The 10,865-nt window shown below is 40.7% G+C and overlaps 1 protein-coding gene and 1 pseudogene across 2 annotated transcripts; both read right to left on the reverse strand.

Annotated features, from left to right (window-relative positions):
• Positions 1-2,147: 2,147 nt before the first annotated feature.
• LOC308079236 (C-C chemokine receptor type 4-like) lies at positions 2,148-4,131 on the reverse strand (the record flags this gene model as incomplete). Its single annotated transcript, XM_080420612.1, has 2 exons — positions 2,148-3,145; positions 4,029-4,131. 2 exons carry the CDS (start codon positions 4,129-4,131, stop codon positions 2,148-2,150), a joined length of 1,101 nt encoding a protein of 366 aa, XP_080276738.1.
• A 683-nt stretch (positions 4,132-4,814) lies between these two features.
• On the reverse strand, positions 4,815-7,719 carry LOC308079953 (C-C chemokine receptor type 4-like; annotated as a pseudogene). Its single transcript, XR_013935046.1, has 2 exons — positions 7,588-7,719; positions 4,815-6,713 (listed from the first exon to the last, which is right to left on the reverse strand). The product of XR_013935046.1 is annotated as a C-C chemokine receptor type 4-like (transcript).
• Positions 7,720-10,865: the final 3,146 nt, after the last annotated feature.

Raw genomic sequence — 10,865 nt, forward strand, 5'->3', positions numbered from 1 at the left:
TATCTAGATCCCTTAAAACCTACTCTAGTGAGGCCTTTAATCACGGACTGGAGAGACTGGATTGGTCCGATGAACTCAACAGCACACAGGTAGACAAATCATGGCATGGCTTCAAAACCAAATAACTGCCATGACCAGATCTGCAAAAAAAACTACCTCGATGATGAAGTTGACGAAAACACAAACAAACCATGTGAGCTTTGGAAGTTACTTAACAACCAACTGGCTGCAGTCAGAAACTGAAAACCAGTTTACCAACATCAACATTAAGTCGGACGACACTCTCATTACAGACAAGCTGGATGTGGCTAATCGCTTAAACATCTTCTTTACAACCATAGCCACAACACTGGTTAACAAACTGCCCGTTTTGGTGTAGAGCACATCCAAGCATTCTACAAAAATTCAGGTGTACGCAAAGATGATTTTAAACTCACCATGGTGACAACAGATGAGGTGTTTAAACAATTGAGCGCCCTTCAACAAAACAAGCCATGACAATATTCCCTCCAAATTTCTCAAAGATCATTGCGGCAATCATCACCCACATAGTAAACCTCTCCATCAAACAGGGACACGCGTCCCCGATGATTTCAAAATAGCGAGAGTAACCCCTCTGTACAAAAAAGGAAGCAAATTAGACCCCAGCAACTACCGTCCTATTTCTATTCTTAGTTCCATCTCGAAAGTTTTGGGAAAAATAGTTTATGAACAGGTTGAAAGTTTCTTGCTGAAAAAAAAAACTAAAGTACAAATTCTAATCTGTCTTCAGAACATCCCACTCCACTCATCCCAGCACTACACATGCTTTCTCTATTTGAACAACGACATCAAACAAGAGGCGGACTTACTTTGCAAATACTGCGACATGGTCATGCTGGACCTCCACAAGGCTTTTGACACCGTTAATCACTCTATTGATTGATAAACTAAAAGCAATCGGTTTTGATAGCACATCAGTGAGCTGAATGCAATCCTATCTGGAGGGGAGATAACAGGTGGTGGAGGTGAACGGAACCCCTACCAGTGAGCTGTGACCATAGGCGATTTTTGCCTCTGCCACCAGGGGGGGCAAAGGAAATATATGAACATATATTTTTATATATATGCACATATATATGTGACATATTCGGAATTGGCCACCTGCATATATGTCTCTACATATATGTACATATATATCCATATATGTGGCATATATGTGGACATAATATAAGTTATATATAGATTTTTAAATATAAAAAAATATATATATATATATCTTTTTAATTGTCCAGCCCCCAGGGGGGGGGCAAGTGCCCCCCCTAAAAATCGCCTATGGCTGTGACGTTCCGCAAGGAAGCATACTAGAGCCTTTACTGTTCCTAATATATGTAAATGACATGACATCAGCTTGTGACTGCAACTGGTTCTTGTTCGCGGATCACTCAGCTCTGCTGGTCTTGAACAGGGACAAGTTGCAGGTTGAAAAAGCCCTTAGCTCTGAACTTGGTAGAATCTGCACCTGGTTCGCTGATAGCAAACATTACACCTGGGTAAAACAGAATCCATTCTCTTTGGGTCCTAAATTAACCTTGGCAAGGCCGACGGCTTCACAATAAAAGTGGGTGACAATGTTATCACAAGAAAAGAGGAAATTACCTATAAGCTCCATTTTAGAGGCTAATCTTTCCAGTGATAAAATGGCAACTAGAGTAATCAAAAAAGTCAACCAAAGAACAAGATTGTTGTACAGGATCTCCTCTCTGGTCAGTAAGAATACTTTGAGGACCCTAACAGGAGCACTCATCCAAGGTTACATCAACTAGGCATGCACCTCATGGTACCATAGCACCACAAAGGCCTTAAAAAAAGGCTCCAGACATCCCAAAACAAACTGGTAAGGCTAATTCTTGGCCTTACATCTACAACTCATTTAACCCCAGCTCACTTTGCTAGGGTCGGATGGCTAAAGGGTAGAAGAGAGAGTACAGCAACTTGCAATGGGCCTGGTCTACAAGATACACTAAACCACAAAGACACCCATGTACCTGTCAAAATACTTCACACACGTGATTGATTTAATGCAACTGAAACCTCACAATTGTCACCCACACAGGGGGTTTGTGGATTATCAGGCCCTTTGACTCTGTCCGGAGGGATAAGGGTGGTCATACCTGACACGGCCTACATGGAGCACTGTTCATCAACCTAAGGAGGTTCTTCCTGAACCTCCCCCCTACACAAAAATACAGGAGGGGGTTGAGACAGCTGTGAGAGTAAGCAATAGCCGCGGTGATTTCAAAAGTCAATTTGATTGCCTTGCTGCTGTTACATTCTGTATAGACACCAAGCAACTCCAAGGCTTTGAAGAAGGAAGCAACATTATAGGGCGTCCAGCAGCAGAAAAACGCAGCTACAACTACGAGAACCAAGCGGATTGCACTATGTTTCATGCGTGTTTTGTTCAATCGGAGCACACAAATGATCCTTGTGTAGCAAAACCCCATGATGGCCATCGGAATCAGTAAGCCTAGAATGTTCATTTTGAAAAGGCCGAAGATACTCCAGAAGTTCCTTTTGAATGGTGTGGTACCATTCTCAGAAGTGTATAAAGGAGCACTGAATAAATCTTTGCTCGAATTGGGGGGCTCCTGTATCTGAAGAAAAAGCAGCTCTGGAAAAGAGGCGACAAATCCAGCAAACCAAATAAGAGCAGCTACAGTCATTCCAACAGAGCGTGTTCGTGTTTCTGTTGCAGAAAATATGTGCACTATAGCCAGGTACCAGTCAACACTCATCAGGATGATGAAAAAGATCCCACAGTATAAGCCAATATGGTAAGCACCGAGGACCACCTTGCACGTAGCATCCCCAAACAGCCACTGGTCCCGGGCTTGGTGGGCTAGGAAGGGAAGGGTGCACACTAGGAGAAGGTCAGCGAAGGCCAGGTTGAGGAGGCACACATCAGTCATGGTACGGATCCGCTCCCCAAATATTTTGACCCAGACGACAAACATATTCCCTAGAAATCCCAGGACAAAGAAGAGAGAATAGAGCACTGGTAGAAAGTAGGATCCATGATCTTCATATTCACACGGGCCGAAGCCTCCTTCGTAGTTGTCGTAGTCATAATCAGGAGAGGATTCATTGGTCGTTATGGTATGATCTAAGAGAGTAATTGGAAAGGGATTAGTTGCCTTTTTTTTTAATGAAGGGCTTGAGTATATTGGGTCAGTTTTTGAAAGAAAACAACATATATAGAGCTGTGTAGAAAATATGACGGATTGTGCTTCTCTACATTTCTGCATAATGTGTTCATTTCTGAATGCTGTTTAAACTCATAAAATGGAAAGGAGTTAATAAGTCCTGCATTAGCTAAACACTTTTTTATGGCACACATAGCAACAATTCACCCCAAATTCTCAAAACATTCAAGCTCTTACTATTTCAAGCCCCCAAACCAGGAACACGTTTGTGTATGCCCATGACCATAGTCGTTATTACATACAGGCATTGTTCATGTTTTCTGATTATTGGTTAGGTGAGCATGAACAGAACATGATAAACGTGTATGCAACCAATGAAAACAATTATTATTTTAATTGTGGGGAAAACTACAGCAAATTACTGAGCATGTGACAGCACAGGAATGCATGCAGTCTCACAGGCAGTGCACCAGTGCACCTAGTGCCCACTCTTCCTAGTGCCCAGTTTCCCGGTGCCCAGTCTTCCTGGTGCCCACTCTAAATCTACTTTATCTACCTATCTAGCTATATCATAGAATTTCAATAAATGCTGTACAAATGCACACGGCCCACCCATCTGACCACTTAACATGGATAGGCTGCCGTGTAAAGTAAATGTGTAAAGTAAAAGGTTGAGAACCGCTGCTGTAAATGATAGTTTTTGGTTAAAGTCATACGGTGTAACATTCATTAGTAGTCTGTTTTACACCCCTTGTAGCTCCACTTGTCATTACAGCGTTCCCTTACAAGGACCGCGGCCAGGCAAGGTGGCCTAAACCATAGTATCAAGGGCTTCTATCAGACTGTTGAACAAGGCCTGACCACCGCCTGTCATCAGGCTGGCTTTGGTGTGGATTTTGCCTGTGTAAGTTACCGCTCTATGTGAACCTGTCACCTGGCTGGACATAGACCATGTGGATTTTATCTGTTAAAGTTAACCTTGTGGACTGTGTGGTTGAACTTAAAAATTATGTTGATACTCTGTTTGCACTTTATCTCATGTACAATGTGCTGACACACTTTTGCACCTTATGTCTAACCACATGTACATATAGTAGCTGGATTATGCTATGTGTAGATTTTTTTGTCAATCCTCAACATGTTTTATTGTTTTTGTTTCTTTTCTCCCTGCTCTCCCCTTCTTCTTCTTTTTTCCTCTTACTGAAAACAGCAGAAATGATGGAGCTTGTACAAAAACAAATTTCACACACTTCTTTACTGATGATTCTGATTCAGCGGAAGGAACGCTGAAAAGAAATGCTGTAGGGCCCTAGTAGGAAGTTTTGGAAAGCAACAACACGTTTTCAGAAGTGGTATTTATTACATGTAAAATACATTAATAAATAGGTGATCGATACACATTTCCTGTGCCTACAGTATGTCATTTTGGCACGAGTGTTGGCCCCTGACAAAATAAAAATTTTAATAGTGTTTAGAGAAGTTGTCAAAATGAATAAATAAACAAACAAACGCACAAAAACACACATTTATATGGAATGGTTTTGCCATTCAAAGATTGTATAAAAAAAAGATAGTGTTGATTAATTGAAAAAGTTACACAGTTAAAACATTTTTTTTCTTTTTTAAAAACAAAATTCTAACTATATTCTGATAGTAATCATTGCTATTAGTGCATGTTTGTTCAGTAACAGGGGTCTCCCTGTCCCCACATCTCTTTAATCGACAGACAATTTCAGGTGGGTTACACATTTCATTCAACCAGGAAATATAAATAAATAATTTATCAACTTGAGTTCCAGTTCAATTATTGTCTGTTTCTTTATTTGTTTCATCACTTCCAATTTCACTTGTTTATCCTGTATCTTACATAAGTTCTCTCTGGATTAAATTGTTATCCCAGCCTGATAATGTATTTCTGTTTACTTAGGAGCTGGAGAGACAGGAAGATCCCTGTTATCGTCACTCTATTGCAATGATTACTATCACAATATAGAGCTATTTAACACTGTTTTAATTATACAAAAAATATATATGTCACATATAATGTCACTTATACTACCTTAAATTATTACAACATACAATACCTCCTGAGCCTCTGCTGCCTAAGGAGATTAAGGAGAGTTTGAAAATGAAAGTGTCTCAAAACAAAACCACAATGATGGGAAATATTCATGAATATTACAAAATTATCCATTCCAGGTGCAAGCAGAGAAAATGAAAGTGGCTTTCTATTATGAGTAACAAAACAAAACTACAGTATAGGTACTGATGGAAAATACATTTACAGAAGACTGACCATGCCTGAAACACAGATGTTATTAAGTTAAAAAGCCCAGATAGAAAACATACTGTATATTTGGACATGCCAAACTGTAATAAAGTAAATAAGTTATTTTGTTAATTTATAGAATTGATGCTTTCAATTTGTCTTAATGCAATTGAATCCTCACAATTGTCACCCACACAGGGGGTTCGTGAATTACCAGGCCCTGTGACTCTGTCCGAAGGGATAAGGGTGGTCATAACCTGACACAGCCTACATGGAGCACTGTTCATCAACCTAAGGAGGTTCTTCCTGAACCTCCCCCCTACACAAAAATACAGGAGGGGGTTGAGACAGCTGTGAGAGTAAGCAATGGCCACTGTGATTTCTAAAGTCAATTTGATTGCCTTGCTGCTGTTACATTCTGTATAGACATCAAGCAACTCCAAGGCTTTGAAGAAGGAAGCAACATTATAGGGCGTCCAGCAGCAGAAAAACGCAGTTACAACAACAAGAACCAAGCGGATTGCGCTTTGTTTCATGGGTGTCCGCCGGTTCAATCGGAGCACACAAATGATCCTGGTGTAGCAAAAACCCATGATGGCCATCGGAATCAGTAAGCCTAGAATGTTCATTTTGAAAAGGCCGAAGATACCCCAGAAGTGCCTTTTGTATGGTGTGGTACCATTCTTAGAAGTGTATAAAGGAGCACAGAATAATGTTTTGCTCGAATCTGGGGACTCCTGTACCTGAAGAAAAAGCAGTTCTGGAAACGAGGCGAGAAATCCACCAAACCATATAACAGCAGCTACAGTCATTCCAACAGAGAGTGTTCTTGTTTCTGGGGCAGAAAATACGTGCACTACAGCCAGGTACCAGTCAACACTCATCAGGATGATGAAAAAGATCCCGCAGTAAAAGCCAATAAGGTAAGCACGAGGACCACCTTGCACATAGCATCCCCAAATAGCCACTGGTCCCGGGCTTCGTGGGCTAGGAAGGGAAGGGTGCACACTAGGAGAAGGTCAGCGAGGGCCAGGTTGAGGAGGCACACATCAGTCATGGTACGGATCCTCTCCACAAATATTTTGACCCAGACGACAAACATATTCCCTAGAAATCCCAGGACAAAGAAGAGAGAATAGAGCACTGGTAGAAAGTAGGATCCATGATGTTTATATTCACACGGGCTGTAGCCTTCTTCGTCTCCGTCTTCGGTGTACTCATAGTCGGAAGAGGATTCCGTGGTTGCCATGGTAGATGATCTAAGAGTAATTGCAGGAAAAGAGATGGGATTAGGTGCATTTTATAATTAAGTATATTGTGTCCATCTTTGAAAGATAACAACCTAATAGATAGAGCTGTGTATAAAATATTAAGGATTGTGCTTCAAGAGTCTCTATATTACAATTTGTTCATTCCAGACAGTTATTTAAAGGATTTCGGTGTTTTCAGGGGGACGACTTGATGCACATAAAAAAATACGCAAATGGGAAAGAATTACGTTTATTAAGGTAACAGTTTATTCGAGGAAGCAGTAATTTTCAGTGCGTCAACCACAATGAATGAATGAATAAATAAAACCTGTAACCTTGGCTTGCATCACACCCAGCTGTCAAACAAAAGTTGTAGTTAAGCAATATTTAATAATATAAAGGCCTGTCGCTGTCCATCGTCGGTGGTGCTGAACCATTCACCATATTGATTGATTGATTGAATATTTTATTAGGGCCTGGGTCTGCCTGAAGTTTCTTCCAGTTAAGGGGGAGTTTTTGGTTGCCACTGTCGCAAAAATGCTTGCTCAGGGTTGGGTCTCTGCTCTACATGTAAAGTGTCTTGAGATAACTTGTTGTGATTTGACACTCTAATTGAATTGAATTGTTATTTAGCAGAGAGAGAGAGAGAGACCGATATGCCCAGAATTCTTCACTAAATTAATCAGAAGACATCTGCCACTACATTTGCCACTACCCTGGTGATCCTCTGACCACCAGGGTTCCTTGAGGGGGTTCCAAATGCACCCTTACAGGTCTATAACTTTGAGAATTATGGGCTCCTTGAAATTAAAAGGTTCGAGAAACACTAAACGGTACATTTCCAACAAAACAGTTTGTTTATTTAACGAGAAGACGGCCTTACCCGTTAAATACGGTAAAACCCATATTACTTCCAGAGTTTCCGTCAACCATAAAGCTCGTCCAGATACACAAACGGAGGAAGAAGTAGCCCATTCAATTAGGAGTGTCCGCCATGGAGCTGCTCACAGCAATCTGAGGGTTTATTCGAGGGAGCAGTAATATAACACCTCACATTCAACCAATAAAAAGAGAGATCTCAGAGAAAACTTGGTGCATCTGTGTGATGTAAGGGAAATCCGTCATGCATACCTAATGTCTAACATCCTGTGTTACCATGACAGGATGGAGTGGGTGTTTAACGCAGTAAACAGCCGGCCAAATAATAGGTGTATGATCTGGCCGCTTCTCTTCCCCAGGGTGATGTGACAGACGCATGCACGAGAACCCTCTCTCTCAACAGTAGCCTACATCAGTGGTTCTCAACCTTTTCAGGCTGTGACCCCCCAAAATGATCATATTTAAACTGGGAACCCCCCACTCTGACAAGCACAATTTAGTTTGACTCGGTCACAGATAAATATTGTTGATATTGATGGATTTGTTATCCCAACCTGAAAATGTATTTTCTGTTTACTTGAGCTGGAGAAATAGGGAGATCCCTGTTATTGACTCTCTATGATTATTACTATCAGAATATAGAGCTATTTAACACTTTTTTAATTTTAACAATAACATATCACTTATACTACCTTAAATTATTACAACATACATTAATACAGTACATAAAATACCTCCTTAGCATCTTCTGCTTAAGGAGAATTAGAAAATGAGTGTCTCAAAATAAAACCACAGTCACACTGATGGTAAATGTTCATGGATGTAACGAAATTATCCAATCCAGGTGCAAGAAGAGAAAATGAAAGTGGCTTTTAATAGTGAGTAACAAAACGAAACTACAGTATAGGTACTGAAACACAGATGTTATTAAGTTACAAAGCCCAGATAGAAAACCATATATTTGGACATGCCAAACTGTATTAGTATTAGTTAATTTATAGCCTACATCAATGGTTCTCAACCTTTTCAGGCCGTGACCCCCCAAAATGATCATATTTGAACTGGGGACTCCCCAGCCTGACAAGCACAATTTAGTTTGACTCGGTTCCACAGATAAATATTGTGAAAATAGCAGATCTACGAGCTCACAACGCCTCGCAAAGCGAGGCGTTGTGAGCTTATAGATCTGCTATTTTGTAGATCTACAATTTTTGCCTCTTTCTTTCTTTAAAGTGAAAGCGAAAGTGGAGTGCAATGTGTGACGCATTAAGGCATGGCACACACACACACACACACACACACACACACACACACACACACACACACACACACACACACACACACACACACACACACACACACACACACACACTCACACGCTATCAAGAGCCGAAAATCAGTAGTCTATGGTTTGAGCTTACTCCTACCAAGTCTAGAGGATCCGAGAATCAAGTCATTTAATCAAATCACTAGTGTACAAACAGAAACAGTCTATCATCTAACAAAGTATTTTAATTCAGTAGAACACAACACCAATATTGTAAGAAGTTGATACATTATTCGGATTAGTTTTCTCAGGCAGCAGTTCACAATGTAATTCCTCAGTCACTAGTCAGGACAGCTACAGACAGACCAAAACATGCTCTCAGGTTACACACACTCAGTCAAAACACTCCCCATTACTAGGCCTAACATGCCCCAGGCAAGGCAATAAGCCAAGGATAGACATTGCCAGTGCTTATCAAACCTTTTAATTTCAAGGAAACCTTAGTTTGGTATGCATTAGGCCACTGACCCCCAATAACTCTCAGAGTTACAGGCCTGCCTAATAGACAGGGTAAAAGCTATAATTATTAGATAGACGGGTGTACCAAACTTTTCTCAGTTATTCCTAAGGTGATTTTTGGGGTAGAATCCATTTCTGCTTGATCCATTTTTGTATTGTGCATAGTAAATGAGATAATTTGCACATTTAAATAGATTCGCAGAAATAACAAGTAGGTGTGTGTGTGAGTTTATACATATAGCTCCAACTAAATCCAAGTCATCTAATAAGAGGCCTTGATCAACTAATATTTCCATGAAGCAATAATAAATAAATGACACCATGATCAGACAGATGATAATGAACGCTCTCCTCTTCATGCTGTTGTCCCTCTCCCTCTCCCTCCCCATCTCCCCTGGCGAGGCTGCAGAACAGCATTACTTACATGACAAATAGGCATTTACCAAAATGAACGTTATACCATATCTTATTATAGCCCACCAGCATAGTGAAAACCCATTGATGACCAACCAGGCTAACGCACAGCTGTGTGTGTGTATGTGTGTGTGTGTGTGTGTGTGTGTGTGTGTGTGTGTGTGTGTGTGTGTGTGTGTGTGTGTGTGTGTGTGTGTGTGTGTGTGTGTGTGTGTGTGTGTGTGTGTGTGTGTGTGTGTGTGTGGTGTGTGTGTGTGTGTGTGTGTGTGTGGGGGGGGGGGTGTGTGTGTGTGTGTGTGTGTGTGTGTGTGCCAGTGTGTCAGTAAGATCCTGTTACCCAGATATGTCATTTTAGCCATACAAGCCTTACACACAGCATTATGCAGTACAGTTTGATTCGTTGTTCATTATTGTACAGTAAACTTATGAGCAAGGTTCATGAGCACATCTGTGCTATACTCTTTCCTATTCATTCTTCTCTTCTTGACCATCGTTTAGTTGGTCTAATAGGCGGAAATGGATAACCTCACACTTGTCAACCTGCGTCAACCACAAAGAAGACACCAGAAAATAATTATATTTTGCATCATTAAAAACCTTTTGAAAATGTCATTCCAAACCAAATAATGTATCACAGCCAGACTGACTAGAAACTTTATTGTTCACAAGCCACCGGCTGCATAACAACAATTAATAGGCCCTACTCTTACCTGGAAAGTTCAGCCTATCTCTAAATACTTAAGTTCACATCCTGTGTTACTATGACAGGATGGAGTTAACAGCCGGCAAATAAAAGTCAAATGGCTCCAGGAAATGATATGAAATTTACAGGAAAGATGGACAGTGGTCCCTGGACTCTCTGAGGATGTGTTTGTATGCCCTGGCCTACACTACAGTATACGCCGCCCTGCCAGTTAGTGTTTCCATTTTGAACAAATGCCTAAAAGCATGAAAGCAGCGTACGATTTCCATGAAATTTTGTACGCACATTCCCGTCTATCTTTCTTTATCCATCTATCTATTTTCATAGCATTAAAATAAATGCTATGAAAATGCCCAAACCCTGTGACTCTGTCCTGAGG

The sequence above is a fragment of the Gymnoscopelus braueri genome (genome assembly GCF_963280865.1).
Source record: "Gymnoscopelus braueri genome assembly, chromosome: 23".
Lineage (NCBI taxonomy): Eukaryota > Metazoa > Chordata > Actinopteri > Myctophiformes > Myctophidae > Gymnoscopelus > Gymnoscopelus braueri.